Source organism: Aulostomus chinensis, chromosome 24 (genome assembly GCF_037954235.1).
Source record: "Aulostomus chinensis isolate RoL2024-O1b breed Wild chromosome 24, RoL_Achi_v1.0, whole genome shotgun sequence".
In the NCBI taxonomy this organism is placed as follows: domain Eukaryota; kingdom Metazoa; phylum Chordata; class Actinopteri; order Syngnathiformes; family Aulostomidae; genus Aulostomus; species Aulostomus chinensis.
In genome coordinates this window covers 5,195,717-5,213,602 of record NC_141343.1, presented here as the reverse complement: position 1 = coordinate 5,213,602, position 17,886 = coordinate 5,195,717, and the positions used below count along the sequence as shown (strand labels likewise).

The window sequence follows — 17,886 nt, the reverse complement described above, 5'->3', positions numbered from 1 at the left end:
GGGTTTGCAACTCAAGGTGACCGCAACAGACGCACGACCGCAGCGCAACATTTAGAGTTCATGAAATGTGTCTTTGATCGGATTCTGCAGTCCAAAGAACAACATTGAGTCGTGAACTGCATCTTCTAAGATGAACTTTCTTATGTTAGACCACAGAGAAAACCTGCCTCATGTCAACGGATCACGTTTATTAGACAACGTCTCAAAATCACAAAACGTTTCAAAATGCATGAAACCGGCACTTCTGTCAAGAACAGCGAGTGAAGGACGACCATGGAGTGTCTGACGCTGCTCCCACAGCGGTCGTTTGTCTGCTGCCTGCTGGTAAAAACCAAAGTGCACTGCGGTTGCAGAGGAAGCACCGTGCAAGTCGGCGACGAGGAGATGATCAGGATTCCGCTTCTATTCTGGGATTTCTGATTTGGATTTCTGGAGGATCATTAAGGAATCTGAGCGCTGAGGATGATTTATCGACCCTCAATCAGAGTTTCTGCAGGTTCAACGGGACTTTTACCACAGATGTCAAGAGCAAACCCGGGTCTGAATGTGCTGAGACCTGAAATGTCAATCACAGTCCTGATATCTTCTAACGATGCGATCAGGATTGCTCTCTGCAGCACCCAGGAATCAGAACTGGAGGAAGCAGGACTCCCTCGGCTCACTGCTGGCTGCTGAATGAGTGCTGGTAGAAGACTTTGGCGTTGGCTGAATAATCCATCGCGATGGAGGCACCGATAGCCTGAGCTCCAAGACTGGCGCCTCCGAGGGCTGAAGACTGCTGCAAACTCAGGAGGCTGTAACCGTAGAAACGACCTCTGACCTCATCACACGACGCCACTTGACCCAAGACCTCAATAAATCCTGATAAAAGACATGAACAGAAGTTTTAGTGGAGCTCTCTCCGCCATCAGGGCCTGGTAGCTCCTGGAAAGGGGGGGGGGGGGCCCACCTGGCTTCAGAAGCTCCCAGCTCCTCCACACTGAGCCCACACACAGGACGGGCAGACCCAGCTCGCCGCTCAGAAGAGGCTGCCGGGGGGGAGACGCAGACGTTGTAAGAGTTGACAGTAAACGAGTGAAAACACAAGGTGGCGGGTGCATCTTACCTGCTGGGCTGCAGGTAAGATGGCCTCCACGTGTTTGGCCAGGACCCTCCCGGCCTGGCGGAACACGTGCTTGCAGAGGGCATCGCCCGCCGCTGCTCCTGTAACACAGATTGAGATTACAAACGGGTGACGTGACCACACAGAACGCAGCAGACGTGAGGCGCTGCCCACCTTCAGCCAGCTTCTTACAGAAACCAGCAAAGAAGGACTTCTGGAAGTTTCTGTAGAGGTGTGGCAGCATCCCCATCAGGTCTGACACCTGCCAGGACATGGACGGCGTTGAGCTCAGCATCAAAGGGGAAGTCATGTGACTCAAAGATTAGAACATCAGTCACTAAACTCCAGATGCTGTGGGGTGAGGGTTCCCTCTTTGGATCATTCAGACACGGATTTCTAGTCGACTTTTGCTCTTCGATATTCCTGCTTGTGGACTAAACTCTGAGGGTCCGTACGTCACGCGGCCTCTCAGACCCGACTGTCCAAGGCTGTAACCTGACCTGGAAGTACTCCTCCATGGCCTTCCTCACGTGTGCCGTGTCATGGGGAGGCGTGGCCAAGTTGTCTCTGGCATCAAACACCGTCTTCACCGCCAAGTGGGAGATCCAGAAGGCTGAGAAGAGACAAGTACTCTCATGAATGAAGGAACGAGTTCATCCCGGGAGGCGCCCAGCGGCCCTGCTCCCAGAGATACGCCAGCCCCCCCCCCCCCGCCAGAGAGCAGGACCCTTACCTGACCCCTCATCCCCCATCATGTGACCCCAGCCTCCACAGCCGATCTGCGATCCATCAGGATTCACTAACTTGCAGTTGGAGCCGGTCCCTGATATCAGGACCACACCTCCTGTGGAGCAGACAGACCTTTACTGGTAACCACGACTGGCTGACGCCACCAGGCCCCACCTGGGGGGGGGGGGGGGGGGGTCCAGTCCTGTTCCCATATTTCAGCATCGACATATCAACCAGCACCGCCTGCCAGCTGCTCTGACATCGTTCATCCACGGAGCGGTTCCTCCTACAAACCCTGTCAAACTCTGTGATCGTCACTGCCAATCACAGACACAGAAGCGTTTGGTTAATCAAACACATGGTTACCGCCGTCGCTGGCAGTTGCCATGGCACCGATGGCATCAGTGGTGATGAAGTAGTGGCGGCTGAGATCGGGGAACCGTTGCTTCATCTGAGCGATTAGGCTGTCAATGGCATCCTTCTGCTCCCCTCCACTCAGAGACATGCCCTACACACACACACACACACACACACACACACACACACACACACACACACACACACCTTTGTTGGTGTTCTCCTTGACATTCGTTTCCTCATCAAGTTCTTCAGGAAACAGATTTTGAGACCCACCAATGAGCACAGCGGCGTGTTTGGGTCCAACCCCGCCTCCATCTTGGCTCTCCGGACCATCTCGTTGATAGCTTCGATGCACCTGTCCACACCAACCAACTGCACACACAGACAATTATCTATGACGTCATTGGAGCTCATGCAGCTGCTCTCCTTCACCCGGAGTCGATCCGGAGTCGTCAGGGTTTCTTGTGTTCACCTCTGACTGCAGACACCTGAGGTGTTGAGTTCTTTTTTGTTTTGTTTAATTTCCTGTTGGAGGTTATGAGCTGGTCTGAGGTCTGTGCTTCAGCTCACCCAGTGGTTGGTGGACGGCCCCTCGGTCTCCGCCAGGATCTTCCCGTCTCCGGCCACCAGCACTGCTCGGGACTGGGTCCCTCCTCTAGACCCAGACACAGGATTACACACTACAACGACGCTGGCAGAATCATTCAAGTACGTGTAAAGTGAAGGCAGATGAAGTTGAACAATGAACGCGAGGGAGAGGAAGTGTCGTAAAGACTCGTTTGTAGTCAAATCAAACTTTTTCTACATGAAAACCAGGAAAATACAACTAGAAGTCAACACTGCTCACGCGCATCATCGGATAAGTCACAAAACTCCGGTCAGACACGGTTTTTAGAACATTTTAACTCATTCTCACCCCTCAATGCCTCCGAACACCGACGACATGCTTCACTTCCTGTTTTGGTCCTGGCAGCTTGCGCAGATATCGTGAGACTTGCCGCTCACATCGCCCTGCAACGTCGCTCTCCGGCCAGCAGGCGGCGGCGTTTCGCTACCGCGACTCCCGCGGTTGTTCAGTTGGAGGCGGAAGGCTGCAGAGGTTCCGCGGTCACCACGAACGACGGAACCACAACGATGCCGAGAGACAGCGAGGCTAAATGTCCGATCTTCTCTACACCAGAGGGGGCGTGGAGGGTTCGAGGTGGAGCCCGGAGGGTTTCTGAGCGGAGACCAGCAGGGACCGGCATCTGTCACGCATTACCGGGCTGACCCGCCGCTCTCGCCGGCGGTCCCAGGTCCCGACGACGTTTCTGACGTCCGGCCAAAGTGGCGACGCTGACAGTTCGGTTGTTGATCAGTTCGTACCGATGTTACACAACAGCGAGTCGGTGGGAGGAGAGGGAGCGGAGGAGCGGGCGAGACAGCTGCTCAAGCTCCGCGCGCACACTCACGCTAGCACACCGGAAGTGAGTGTTGACACCCTCCAAAATAAAACCGGCCCGCAACGTTTCCAATTTATGACATTCAGTGGTCATGTAACGCGCCAGAAATGTGCTTCACCAATTCAGACTTGAGACTTTATTGTCATTCAGGGTATGGTGACGTAAACAGAGACGGCAGCAGCAAGAGAGACAGCCACTTGAGAGAGGCCCAATCACATGAGATAAACAAACAAACAACACGGGGCAGGACGCTGATTCAGAGTTCAGCAGCCTGCTGGCCTGAGGGGGGAGACTGCTGCCCAACTGGGGGGCCTGCAGTCCCACGAACATGGATATCCAAGTTCATCTTGTGACTGTTCATTCCAACGGCGTGAATGAAGTTGACCTTTCAAGACGCGGAGGACTGAATGTTGTGACATCACAGGTGCTGGCGGATCAGTCAGGGGTCACTGGGATGTGGCGTTCCCTCCACCTTCAATGGTGATTTGATTCAACACAATTTATGGGAACAAGTCTGCGCCATTAAGCAGGGTGAAGTCACACGAGGTTACAAAAAAGCCTCCGGATGCTATTTTCCTGTAAAGAAACTGAAACACAACTGCAGTTGGTGTTTGAGAGCCGTTGAGAGTTCTCTGTCAGCACGCGGTCCCTTCAGCCTCAGAGAGAACAGAGCAGAGGGAGGGCCAGCAGGTTCTCAGGCAGGACTGAGCTTCATGGAGTCACCACAGCCCGAAACGGCCGCTCCTGACTGAACACATCCTGTCCTAAAAGGAGGGTCACGTCAGGCTTTTACACTGAAAGGTCTAAACGGAAGTCTCGCCCTCTATATTAACGAGAGCTTCCAGCTGGTCCACCCTACCGGGGGAATGAGAGGCGACAGCAAGGCGACCCTCCTTCAACTCCTGGACTCCAACGGACCCCCGTCCCGACTCGCCGGCGACTGTTCGGACCCTCGGTTTGATTCCGCCATGACACTCCCACCTGAGCTCGAGCGCTGCCAGAAGTGCGACTTATCGCGCGGGGAGCGGAAGTGAGACAGGGGGAAGTTGATAGGGGATAGAGGAAAAAACAAACCCATGAAAAGAGATTTTCTCGTGTCAAGTTCAAGTCAAATCTCCGTCGAGTGGAAGGAGCGGGTCGCGGGGGATGGACGCCCACGTCAGGGAGGGACAACTCTACGTGCAGCACCAGAAGTTCGGCAAGGTGAGCGACTCGTGCTGCTGACAGCCACGACTGGGCACATGAGGTGTGACAGCAGGGCAGTAATAATACACACTCAGAGGCAAGTACTGGTCCAGATACACAGTGTAGCCGGAGGAGGGATGAAGTACTGGGACACACGAGGAGCTCGAACCTGTTCGTGACTGTGAGGCACACGAAGGCTCGGGACTTCCTCAGTGACTGCTGGAAAGTTTTTCTTCTCAAGTATACTACTAGAGGAGGAGGTCGAGGTATCTGCACTTGAGTACTTGTGTTTTGGGGTACTTTGTACTCTTTCTCCACGACACTTATTTGAAGGATTTTGTATCAAATAGATGGTTCAACCTGAGGAAGATGATGTACTTTTACTTACAACTTCAAGAGTACAACACTGGAATGCTCATAAGCACTGCAGTACACATGCATTGTGTAGGATGTGTACTTCTACTTTTTATACTTAACAATAAACAAACAAAATATCAAATCTACTTTTACTGAAGAATTTTGAATGGACTCTTACTGATGTACGAGTGCATCTGAGTATTTCTACTTTTACTTCAGTGGAGGAACTGCGTCCACTGGTGCAGTGACCAGGGGGACTCCTTGATATTGTGTGTGTGTGTGTGTGTGTGTGTGTGTGGTTGTGACGTCAGCAGTCTGCTGCTACTAACCTGGAAACACTGACAACTAAATAAAACACATGTTGGCACAATTACACTCAGGGGCTTCAAAGACCCAGAGTGAGGAAAGCGTTTGTGTTTTTTTCTGTGCTGGCCTTGTTTTGATCTGGTGATTTTGTGTGTTTGTGTGTGTGTGTGTGTGTGTGTGTGTGTGTGTGGTTGAGTTTCTGTGCGCTCATGGTTTCACTTACGGAATGCTGGACTCAATGCAACATCTTGAAAAGGACAAGCGATGACATCCGCTTCATTTTTAACAGAGGTGGCAGACAGAATTCTGTGTGTGTGTGTGTGTGTGTGTGTGTGTGTGTGTGTTTGGCCTGCATGCAACCTTGCCTCAATGTAGTGCCTGATAAGAACTCATCTAGTCTTTCAGATTTGTAAGAGTGTCTTTGTCTGTGTGCCTGTGTGTGTGTGTGTGGTCATATGACATGGACCAAAAAAACATGCTGGCGCTGTTTCCTGCCCTGAAACCACCAGTCCACACCCAGCCTCCGTCCCCTGATGCAGGCTGGGTGTGAGGCGTCTCCCTGGGCCCTCGCCCCGCTGCTGTCGCTGGAGGTTGATGGTGTCAGACGTGCTTTCACCCTCTGGTGGAAGGGTTGGGCGGCGCCTGAGTCCAGCCGCGTGGGCTTAGTGACAGGAGGCGGGGCAGACTTCCGTGCGGCGTTTTGGGGAAGGTGGCCATGTTGTAAGGGTTAAATCGTAGAGTGAAGACAGGTGAAGGGACACACAGGCTGGTCGCCATGGTAGCAGCTCCTCCATCAGCAGTCGGTCAAGTTACTTCCCAAATGTAGTATAGCACTAGTTAACACACAGTATCACTGTCAGTGGGGAGTACGTTACTGATTACACTACTTTTGTGTTACTTTCTCCAAAATAACCACACAAGTATGACAAGGCGTTGAAACAGGAAGTGGTAGCTGAGGGTCTCATGAGGACGTCTGACTCCTAAACATGGAGGTGGGTTTTCTGAGACTTCAAGTTGAGGTCTTTTCTGATTCATGAAAGGAAGAGAAACATGAAATATCAACTGAGTCTGAGTACTGCAGCAGCGTTACTACAGTATTCAGCTGTAGTAACTTCTCCTGAATACATTCACATACCTTGTATTTGTATGTATAGGAGTACATACACTTTGCAGTGACGTAAAGGATCGATACAAATTAGTAACGGAACTCCATAACCCAGGACTCCATCCATCCCTCCCTCCATCCCTCCATCTTCTCCCTCTTCTCCTGTTCAGGGTGGTGGGGGTGGAGCCTATCCCAGCAGCCTTCCCCCTGGACAGGTCACCAGTCCATGGCAGGGCCAACACATAGAGACAGACAACCATTGGCTCTCCCAGCCACACCTACGGTCAATTTAGAGTCTGGATTAACCTGGTCCCTCTTGATGTCTTTGGACTGTGGAGGAAGCTGGAGTACCAGAGAGAACCCAGCAGGAACAGGGAGAACATGGAGACTCACACAGAAAGATCCTGTGCTGCAGCCGGGGCTCCACCCACAACCTTCTTGCTGGGGGGGCCACAGGGAGGACCACTGCTCCATTGGGCCACCCTCCTAACCCGTCTATTTAACTCTCCAGGTTTTGTTGAAGAATCAAATTCGCGGTTGAGATCATGTGAATGTTTTCAGGGGGGAGGAAGTCTGCAGGAAGAAGGCTGAGGGAAAGAAACCTTTGAAAACCACGTTTTTACTCTCGTTTAGGTTGTTTTTGTCTTTGAATAAGAAGCCTGAGCTGTAGACCTGGGTACCACCACTGACCTCCCGATACGATTCGATCCAATATACGATACAATATTTTAGTTCCAATACCAATTTTGCTTTGGTAATGGAAGAGATTCTCAAAGGACTCATGCTGTAAATTCAATTGTAAAAGTAACCCTCTAACCTGCTGCATAATTAAATATTAATATTTACATTGAGAACTGACCATTAAACAATAGTTATACAACATCATGCACTTGTTATTTAAATATATGACCGTCATTCAAAACAGAAGGGCAACTTAGACTTCCACAAACCGTCAGCAGCTCAGCAGGATGACTCGCGGTGTGGCGAGCTTCAATCGCCCGCATTTGTAAAACGTGGGACATGAGGGACCAGTTACTGTCAGTGTAATGAGAGGTGATGGTCAAGTAGGAATCGTAGCTCTGCTTGTCCAGCTGTGGCAAGCGATGGCAACTCTCTCTGCCGATTTCAGTGCAGTTGTGACGTTGTTTTTAACATCTCTGTACATCTTTGAGGTTGTGACTTGACTCAGTTGTTTCCGTGTCAGTAGCACATAGCGTGGTTCCAGTGTCTGGACGAGGTGTCTGAAGCCTACATTTTCTACCACACAGTATGGTCTGAGGTCCTTGCAGAGAAAAATTGCAAGAGCCAAAGTGGTGTTCTCTGCACATGGAGGCGTGGATGGAAACTTCATCCCAAATGCTTTCTCTAGTGAGGGTTGTTGCAGTGACTTGTAGTTTCCTGGTTGTTGAGTGTACTCTGGGTGATGCCTAGTCAAATGGCTCCGGAGGTTAGTTGTATTTCCATTGTACTTCTACTTTGCACATTTTGCGCACAGCATTATTTTTGTCAAGTTGGGCGCAGTTTTCTCGCTTCTTAAAGCCGAAGTGCTGCCAGACATCGGCTCTTAAATTTGCCAAAGATGAAAGTTGCGCTTCCGCCATCTTGTTCTCTGATCGGAGGCACATGGCCTGGATCTCGCGAGATCTGATAATCTGACTGCAGTAACGTTGCACTACGCACTAAACCACGCCAGACTAAAGGGGCAAACAAAAACAAAAAAATAAACGGGTAAAATCTGATGCATTTTAAAAGATCGATACTGGGATTTATGTATCGATAATCTTTCCTACGAATGTCTATCGATAAAATATCGGTATATAGACATTTCTAACCCTCCACTACTGAGCTGACAGAAGAGCCTCATTTGAAGAATCAGATGAAGGTGGAGGTCACGCGACTGTGACCTGAGGTCGCGCCATCGCGTCCTCTCAGGTGTTGCAGCCATGTGGAACGCTGGCTGTCCCGCCACCTCCTGGCAGCACTGGTTCAGTCACCGCCAACCATGGGACCAAACCAGTTCAGTTCAAATTCTTTCATGATGAAACGCAAACAAAGATGGAGGTTCCTAAACGGCAGAACCTGCAGCAGTCTCCTCCTGCTGGTCATCAGACTCGCGGCAGACATGGAAGCTGCACTGGCTACTGTCACAGAAACTGCAGGTCCAGCGAGCCGGAGCAACGAGTTCTGCTGCTGCCAAGTTCCTGCTTCTGACTCTGGTCACAGAGAGCCAGGTTCCGTGTGTGTTAATCTGTCGAGTGATTCCAGCGTTGGCTCTGAGACAGAAGTTCAGGAACGCCTGCCCACCCATCTCATCAAGACTTGGTTTGGTTCGTGGCTCTTCTTCTTCTTCTTGTGGTTTTCATTGCCGTCGGCTCCTGGATGAGGTCACAGGGTCAAAGCAGCTGTAAGAGTCGGTGAAACAGAATCACGCTGAGTAGAAACAGGAAGTTGATCTCAAATATGTTGAAGTGGGTGTAAGCTGAAGTTTTGAGGGTAAACGGTGAAGTGGTGGAGCTGTTAGAGACACACACACACACACACACGTGCGCATGGTCAGAAAATGTGACTGAAGGTTGTTCTGCAACATCTGCTCTACGACGAGGCGTCATAGTTTCTGATGGTGGTTCTGTGATGAGGCGTCGTAGTTTCAGCGGCAGCAGCTGTCAGGACGACGCCATCGACCTGCGTATTACATCACCAGCGCGTCTCTTTGAGGGCAGCAGGAGAAGAACCCCAGCTCAAGGCACTGAGCTTAGTCTGCTGCTCCTGAGAACTGCAGCAATACTGATTTGATATGTTGCAGCCACACAACACAGGGTTACTGCAGCGTGCACACACACACACACACACACACACTCAGGGTGTGTCAGGTATTACACACCCTGAGGCTACATTTCCACGATTCTCATCTGAAGAAGCAGCTCATGGTTTGGTACATGTTGGTCTTCTATTTGTTTCACTTGTTCATCATAAACTAGGATTCTGGTATCTTGGACAACAAATTGTTTTTGTTATCATCAGAAACTGGAGGAGCCACAGTGGAGCAGTGGTCCTCACTGCGGCCCCCCAGCAAGAAGGTTGTGGGTGGAGCCCCGGCTGCAGCACAGGGTCTTTCTGCGTGAGTCTCCATGTTCTCCCTGTTCCTGCTGGGTTCTCTCTGGTACTCCAGCTTCCTCCACAGTCCAAAGACATCAAGAGGGGACCAGGTTAATCCAGTCTCTAGATTGACCGTAGGTGTGGCTGGGAGAGCCAATGGTTGTCTGTCTATACGTGTTGGCCCTGCCATGGACTGGTGACCTGTCCAGGGGGAAGGTAGTCATCGTTTGTCAGTGTGACAGTTGATGTTTATATCAGCTCAGTTTTGCTGGAGTGTCTTAGTTTATCATCTTGATGCAGTAAATGTACGACTTTGGAGCTTAGAAATAACAACGACCTCAGTTTTCCACTCCGATGCTGGAAGCCTGAATACAACGGTTGGCAGTGCTAAGCTAACGTTAGCCTATGGAGGAGCTACACCAGGGTCACATGACTTCATGTCACCACCACTGAGCTTCAGGCTTCGATGTAGAACTGAACCTCCGACATCCACCGGTCTGGTGTTACTGGTGGGTCTGATGTAGAACTGAACCTCCACCATCCACCAGTCTGGTGTTACTGGTGGGTCTGATGTAGAACTGAACCTCCACCATCCACCGGTCTGGTGTTACTGGTGGGTCTGATGTAGAACTGAACCAGTCTGGTGTTTACTGGTGGATCTGATGTAGAACTGAACCCCCGACATCCACCGGTCTGGTGTTTACTGGTGGATCTGATGTAGAACTGAACCTCCACCATCCACTGGTCTGGTGTTTACTGGTGGATCTGATGTAGAACTGAACCTCCACCATCCACCAGTCTGGTGTTACTGGTGGGTCTGATGTAGAACTGAACCAGTCTGGTGTTTACTGGTGGGTCTGATGTAGAACTGAACCAGTCTGGTGTTTACTGGTGGATCTGATGGCCAGGTGTTAACTGTTCTAACTCTGGAGTTCACCAGACTTCCATTTGGTTCGACGTAACCAGAGGTTCAGTAATTGGAACATAGGTGTGGGTTTTAGGACCCTCTCCTACACGTGGCTGTGTAAAACCTGTGTGTGTGTGTGTGTGTGTGTGTGTGTGTGTGTGTGTGTACATGTCGCAACAATCATGCGTGGTGACGCTAAAGCCAAGAAAAGGATGCACGTTCATTCTCGTCAAGCAAAAGCTGAATATTTGCCGTCTCAGTTGTTTTTCCTGCTGTGGTGTTATGACCTCACAGCGGCGACCGCCATCAGGACTTCCTCCTCGACCCGAGCACTCCTGCTGCATGACTGAATGTCTCATCTGAATGTTCACATTATTACTGGTGATACTAAATAAAACATAATTATTTCTACAAGTGTAACAAAGAAGTTTTGGTCTCAGCTGTGTACTTTCACCAGGCAGCTGCTTTTGTACTTCATGTAGTCCAAAAAAAAAAAAAAAAAAAAGGACTTTCAGGTTTCAGTGATACCAGAGGGGACGAAGTACTCACTTCCCTTACTCGAGGAAAAGTACAAACCTCCAGGAAACACAGTCCTCTGGTCAAAGTAAAAGTCTCCATTCAAAACTACTTCAATCAAACTAGAGGAGTATTTGAGTATCAGAAGTTTTAGTATACACACCTTCACCCGCTCCTCTGATATCAGTCCACACCTGAACCAGGAGCTGCTTTCCATGTTCCGAGTTAAAGAGGAACCTTGTTCAGAACCTGAATCGTTCTGCTTCAACTCCATTTTCCTGGAGGAGGAACCATCATGGCTGCCATCACCGCCGTCCTCCACCTGACTGGTTAAATGTTGACAGATCTGAAGTTGGCTGGTTTCCTCGAGATCTTGAACTTTTGTCATGAGAAACAGATCCAGGTCAGGCTGTTATCCAGAACTGTTCCATACCAGAACCTTGAAGGGTTCCTTCTCTAGGTCGTCACACTAATTAAACACCATCTCAATTGACTTAGGGACATTAAATTTGGTATAAACTCAAACAATAAAATGGTAGGAAACAAAACCATAAATGAATAACTGCACCTGCCATGGTTTCCTGTCCTACTGCAACCATCTTCCTCTACTTATTTTCAAAGTAAGTGTTGTAAGTGTTGGCGACATCAACACACCGGTGATGTTGGTAAGGTTCTTGGCCGAGGGCAGGCGGGGGGCAGGCGGGGGGCAGGCCGCAGAAGTGCATCAACACACGAGCAGAGGTGAGACAGCAGTGGGGAAGTTTCTCTTCCTCTCTCTCTTTCATGATCCTTTTTGCATAATTTCCACTGTGTATTAGTGACTGATAACAGTTTGTTACCTTATATGGAGCTTTACACACACACACACACACACACACACACACACACAGCGCTGCAGTCTGTTTGAAAACATGCACGCACACACACACATTTATATACATGCACACACACCTGGAGTCAAAAGGAGGAAGTGAAATCAATCGTGGGTATCGACAATCCCACACACTTCCTTTCCTCTCTGGCAGTTCATTTTCACATAAAACCTCGTGTGTGTGTGTGTGTGTGTGTGTTCCTCCATGGTCTCCACCTGCTTTGTACGGGTCTCTAAACTACACGTGGCGTGTACGTTTCTGTCAGACACACAAAGAGCGTCGTTCCATTTACACGCTCCTCTTGGTTATTTTCAGACCGAGTGATAAGCTGACGTGTCGCTTTAACAGTCGCCGGCTGCCAGAATCAACAGTTCTGGAGGAAAGAATGAGTCGGACCCACAGATGTGCAGGATCAGAACCAACCCTGACAGACGGCTCCACAGACACACATGCAGGACATTCCTGGTCCCAAGTTGTTACATTTGTGGTCACAGTAATGAATGTTAGCAAAGACGATGAGCTCTGAAACAAGACAGAACATTTAAAAGCCACTTCCCGTACCAGGCCCGTGTGGGCTTCTCCACCGCCGCCGGCCGGCACCGGGTCCCGTCGAGTCACTGTGACGGCCATTTTCAGACCCACCCAGAGAACGTCGGCTTCACCAGAGAATTCAACACACCGCTGCATGGCAGCAGAGCAGCACAGACGCAGCAGATAACTTTTAATACAATTAAAGTTCAGTTGGACAATAAACCTGACGGAGTTTGGTCAGGTGAGCAGACTCGTTTACGTGTCACTGAACATGGAGGGAGATCTGTGTGTGGTTACACAACTGAAAACACACAAAGGCTTCCAACAGAAGCGCACACATGTTGAAGAAACCGCTTTGTTCTTGTTAAAAAAAAAACGGATTGCTATTTATTTAAATTAGAAAAATAATTAAAATATTTCTATTTTCTTTATGTTTGTATGATTAAGTTGAGAAATGCATATTCAGTTTAGTCAGCGCCCCCCCCCCCCCCCCCCCCCCAACACACACACACACACACACACGTACGCGAGATGAGCTAAAGACTCGTCTGGAGAACGGACAGGGGAGAAGAACTTCCTCATCAAGAGTGTGATCCAGTGAGTTCGTCATGTCCATTGTTAGCACAGAACATCTGTGGTGCGTCTCTCACACACACACACACACACACACACACGAACACGAGTAGCTGTGTGTCGTCTACAGTTTTCCTCCCTGCAGAGGAAGAGGGTTGTTAGGCTGCTGCTTCCTCTCTGTTGGACTCACAGGGAATGCACCTGGTGTGTGTGTGAGAGTTAATAATGAACAAATGCTGGTTCATCAGTTTTCAAAACACTGGGATTTTGCACTAAAATATGTCATGGAAGTATCTGGCATGATGATGGCGTGCTGAGTCATTCAGGCTGAGCTGCTTGTAAGTCTTGCGTTGCAGACAACAAAGATTCGACTCAAACCTGGAAACACCCAGGAAGGAAGCTGTCTGTACCTTCTTGGGGGGGTCCAGTGGTGGGGGTTCAGTGCTGTAACGCTCCGATCAGTGGAGGGAACGTATCAGTAGGAGTTGGAACACCAGCACTCGTTGTTTCCCAGCCTCTTTCCTGCCCTCCACTTCCTGTCCTCCCACCCGTTTGTCCTTCTTTCACTTTCAGTTGAAGGCTTCTGACACAAACACACCAGACCTTTTCCAGCACGTTGCCTGCGCACACACACACACACACACACACCTGGAAAGCGTCTCACACAGCGCCTGCAGAGATGCAGCAGGTCTATCAAGACATTCTCGAAGAACAGATCCTCCACTTCGGAGGAAAACAAGACGCTGTGATTCTGACAGGGGAATCAAGGTTTTCTCCAGTCACAGTACTTGTATGTAGAAGTACATGACTCCAGTACATCAGTGTCATCACCACTGCATGTAAGATGAATCATCAGTGTTACCAACCATCCTGAGGACAAATACTTTCCAGTCAGTGTGTGATTTCGGAATACTAGGTGTTCTGAGTTGATGCAGTAAAGTGAGTACTTGAGGGTTGAGGGTACTGAGGAAGTAGTTGGAGGGTTAAACAGGAATGGCGGTAACACAGCGAGCCGCCGTGCTGCTGGTGTGACTGTCACATCACGATCTGAGTCAAGCTGCTCTAACTGCCTTCTACCCTCAACAGAAATGGAAGAAGAACTGGTTCGTCCTCTACCCCGCCAGCCAGAATGGTATTGCCCGTCTGGAGTTCTTCGACTCGCCGTCTGGAGGAGGGGGAGGGGCAGGTGGCGCCTCTGGTGGCACCACCAATGAGAAAACCAGGAAGATGGACAAGAAGATCATCCGCTTGTCGGAGTGTATTTCCATCCTGCCGGCGTTGATGGAGAGCTGTCCCAAAGAAAACATGGCAGCGTTCTGCGTGGAAACCAACGACAAGACCCACGTGTTCGCCGCTGAAAAGAACGCCGCCAAGGACTGGATGGACACCATGTGTGACATCGCGTTTCAGGTATCCTCCAAGTGGCTCTCGGCTCCCCTCGTGTGCCAGTGACAGCAGAGAGCCTGGGGCGGTTGGAACATCAGTGTGTGTGTGTGTGTGTGTTTCTTCGTATTGAAACTGTAGTTCTGCTACTGCAGATTTCTCTGTTGAGATTGTTGCTTGTTCTGCGGGGTCGTTTGTGTGTACAGGCTTCTCTCTCACACTCTCACACACAGGACACTGATCACACCACTTCCCCTGCAGTCGCACACGTCTGCATCTCTGGAGTCTTCTTCTCTGCTCCATGGTGCAGATGCACTGGAGAGAGTCCAGCTCCTCGGGGCCTCCCTCCTTGTCCTCAAAGCCTGACCCGTCCATGCTTCTGTCCACAGGGAGGAAGCGGCAGCAGCAGTTGTGCTGTAGAGTCGAATGGAGGAAGCCAGGAACTGCAGATGTCTGAAAACCTCATCTACTACTCCAGAGAAGAAGGTAGCAGCCGCTCAGCGCTGGTGCACTAAAGTCCCTCACCACTGGGAGAAGCTAATCTGAAACCCTTTTCCTGCTGTCGTCTGTGTGCAGTGACTGAGTACTGGGTGAGTGTTCAGCGGACAGAGGCGTCTGAACGCTGCGGTCTGGCAGGAAACTACTGGCTCAAAGCTGAAAGTGACGTCTTGATCTTGAAAGAGCCAAAGACCAAGAGGAATGTCTACGTGTGGCCCTACAAGCTGCTGAGGAGATACGGGCGCGACCGGGTGGGTGCATGGCAGCGGCGGCAGCGCGGCTGTGGGGATGGAGGATGTTCTGCTTCCGTCTGTGGTTGTTTTTCTTTTGTCAACTTGAGGCGAAAAAGAGAGTAGAAGCAAAAAAGGACAAAGGAGCCGTAAATAGTCGTCAGCATGTTTATTTCTGCCAGATGTGATGAGACACAGGAGTGTGTAAGTGACTGTGAAAGCTATGAAGTAATAAAGCAGATCTTCAGAAAAGCCAAGTTGAATGGAAAAAGGAAGCCAGTGGCGTCTGTGAGCCAAGAGAAACAAGACATGGGCGACGACTGGAAACCAGGGCAGTCATTTCTCTGCCTGGCTTCCAGTGCGGCCATGTTTGCGTGTATTCACACACCTCTGTGTGTGTGTGTGTGTGTGTGTGTGTGTTTCTTCACACACACTGTCACATCCATATAAAGGCATTTAAACATGCTCGACTCGAACCCTCTTCCTCATCATCCTCTCACTATTTCCTCTTATTCCTTCTCCAGGTGATGTTCTCCTTCGAGGCGGGTCGGCGCTGCGACTCGGGACCTGGTACCTTCACCTTCGACACCAAGCAAGGCAACGAGATCTTCACACTGGTGGACCAGTCCATCCAGTCACAGAAGGTGCTGGCTGAGGAGCGTCACCTCAGTTGCTCCATTAACTTTGACCCGGACTGCCCGCCCTCCCTGCAGCACATACGTAACTCTGGTGGCACGACGGCGGGGAGCGGCGATAGCAGCAGCTGCAGCAGTCGTGAGGCTGATGGCGATTCAGGCGGCAGCAAACCGGGCTCTGCAGACGGCGTGCTGGGGAAGAGCGAGGGGGGAGATGGAGGAGGGGGGCGAGCACAAGGAGGAGGACACAAAGGAAGGAGTTTACCAGAACCACCAACCATATTGGGAGTTTTGAGCGGGGGAGGAACACCGCCGCGGTCTCCCCGAGGGCAGGGAGCCCCAAGAAGTCTTTCCCCCGAGGATGAACAAGCAGGTCTTTACTCCGAGCCAGCGGACTCAGTCCGCCTGCCCCTGCACAATGCTGACTGCCTTTACTCAGACCCGGTGGACAGCATCAAGGGACAGAACCAATCCAGTACCCCAGCCACGCCCATGGTGCCCACGCCCCGCCTCAGACCTGTGGGTGATGAGGTCAAAGGAGGCGGGACCCAGGGGAAAGCGCCTGACCTGTACTCCCACATGTACGACCAGATCAGCCTGGAGCTGAACCAGAAGACAAGTGCTCTTAGTCTCAATGTGGGAGCGAATGCAAGAGGGGGAGGGAGAGGGGGAGGGAGAGGGGTGAGCAGGCGTCCCCCTGGAGGACACGCTGAAGGTGCTGCGCCTCCGCCTGCTTGCACTGAGGAGCACATCTACGACGAGCCTGAAGGTTGTGCTAAGGGAGGTGTGGTGACCATTTACGACGAGGCCCGTTTGGAGCCTCACAGCCATCAGAGGAAGGAGGAGGTGATGCCCCCCTCAGGACCGGAGGGAACCTACAGCTCCCCCTCCCACAGACACTCCCCCCCCCGCCTGGTGCAGAGCCGCACCACACAGCAACCTTTGACACCAAGATGGCCGAAACCTGTCACTGCACCCAAACCAAGCAGAGGCTTGTTTGCCAGGAAGGAGCCCGTACCGGCGCCTCACGGGAAACACGGGCCTGCTAGTAATGTCAACAACAACAACAACATTTGGGACAAGGAAGGAGGAGGGGGCGGGGACAAGGAGATGTACAGTAAAGTCTTCAAACAGAAACCGTCTAACTTGTGGTGCAGCCAGCAGACGCCGCTGAGGTCACCTGACATCATCTATGACAACCTGGGAGACATCTGACGTCCTTCCTGCCGGCGCTGCTGCTGCGTCCCTCCTCTTTGCAACGGTGTCGCTGAAAAACAAGCCCCCGGACCAGCGCTTTTCCCTTCTCAGAATCCTTCCATCTGCAGACTGGAACAATTGCTTTGAGTCATTGAATGTGAATTAACTCGCAACTGTGAGCGACGCCTTCCACGGCAGGACGTGGGGAGTGTGTGGTGAGGGGCGGGCCCGGGCCACCCTGGCTGAGAGAGAGGGAGTGTTTGGTTGGTCAAACCCATAATTGTCGTCCCAGCCGCTGTGTGGCTGCAGCCCGCCACTTCACATCAGAGCCCGACCTCCCGCCTGACTTTCACAAGCTGAGAGCCAGCGGCGTGCTCTGCCGCCCGAGCGGCCGCCGTGACTGTAAGTGGACCTGCGTCTGAAACATCCCGACTGGAAGGTTTGGCGGGTTTAGGCTGGAAATTTACTCCCAACAGCTGAACTCTGTTTTGGGTTTTCTGAGACTGATAATCTGCCTCAGCGCCACCCAGAGGTGGAGATTTACAACATTCCCAGCCCGGGACGCTGAAATGGAAAAACATGTTGCTACTGTTGATGAAGAGGCATGAACCGTGTGACCATGGAAACAGACATGCAGAGGTCAGCGGGTCACGGGTCCTCACGAGGCTGATTAACGACACAGGAAACATCCTGGAAACAGTTGAAAAAAAAAGATTTGAATCCCTTATTGTTGCATGTACAGACAAGCTAAATATGTAACTAATCAGCTCACAGTGAGTGTGTGTGTGTGTGTGTGTGTGTGTGAGTGTGTGTGTCAGACACAGCTGTGCTGTCTGTAAATAAAACTAATAAAATCGTCTTA

At 51.0% G+C, this 17,886-nt stretch overlaps 2 protein-coding genes across 2 annotated transcripts; one reads left to right on the top strand and one right to left on the bottom strand.

The window, feature by feature from the left end:
• Positions 1-26: 26 nt before the first annotated feature.
• Positions 27-3,443, bottom strand: nagk (N-acetylglucosamine kinase). Its single transcript, XM_086196964.1, has 10 exons — positions 3,108-3,443; positions 2,762-2,846; positions 2,465-2,563; positions 2,198-2,339; positions 1,836-1,946; positions 1,603-1,715; positions 1,277-1,364; positions 1,106-1,203; positions 950-1,028; positions 27-861 (listed from the first exon to the last, which is right to left on the bottom strand). Exons 1-10 carry the CDS (start codon positions 3,134-3,136, stop codon positions 659-661), a joined length of 1,047 nt encoding a protein of 348 aa, XP_086053090.1. The 5' UTR covers positions 3,137-3,443; the 3' UTR covers positions 27-658.
• dok1b (docking protein 1b) lies at positions 2,884-17,886 on the top strand. Its single transcript, XM_086196959.1, has 5 exons — positions 2,884-4,836; positions 14,168-14,491; positions 14,854-14,950; positions 15,041-15,213; positions 15,717-17,886. Exons 1-5 carry the CDS (start codon positions 4,780-4,782, stop codon positions 17,040-17,042), a joined length of 1,977 nt encoding a protein of 658 aa, XP_086053085.1. The 5' UTR covers positions 2,884-4,779; the 3' UTR covers positions 17,043-17,886.

Bases quoted from the DNA above. Each gene is read 5' to 3' on its own strand.
- nagk (XM_086196964.1), bottom strand. From the start codon at position 3,136: ATGTCGTCGGTGTTCGGAGGCATTGAGGG. The intron at 1,716-1,835 runs GTAAGGGTCCTG...GTCTCTTCTCAG, and splicing joins GATGGGGGATGAGGGGTCAG to CCTTCTGGATCTCCCACTTG. The intron at 1,029-1,105 runs GTAAGATGCACC...CCCCCCCGGCAG, and splicing joins TCTTACCTGCAGCCCAGCAG to CCTCTTCTGAGCGGCGAGCT.
- dok1b (XM_086196959.1), top strand. From the start codon at position 4,780: ATGGACGCCCACGTCAGGGAGGGACAACTCTACGTGCAGCACCAGAAG. The intron at 4,837-14,167 runs GTGAGCGACTCG...TACCCTCAACAG, and splicing joins AGCACCAGAAGTTCGGCAAG to AAATGGAAGAAGAACTGGTT. The intron at 15,214-15,716 runs GTGGGTGCATGG...TTCCTTCTCCAG, and splicing joins GGAGATACGGGCGCGACCGG to GTGATGTTCTCCTTCGAGGC.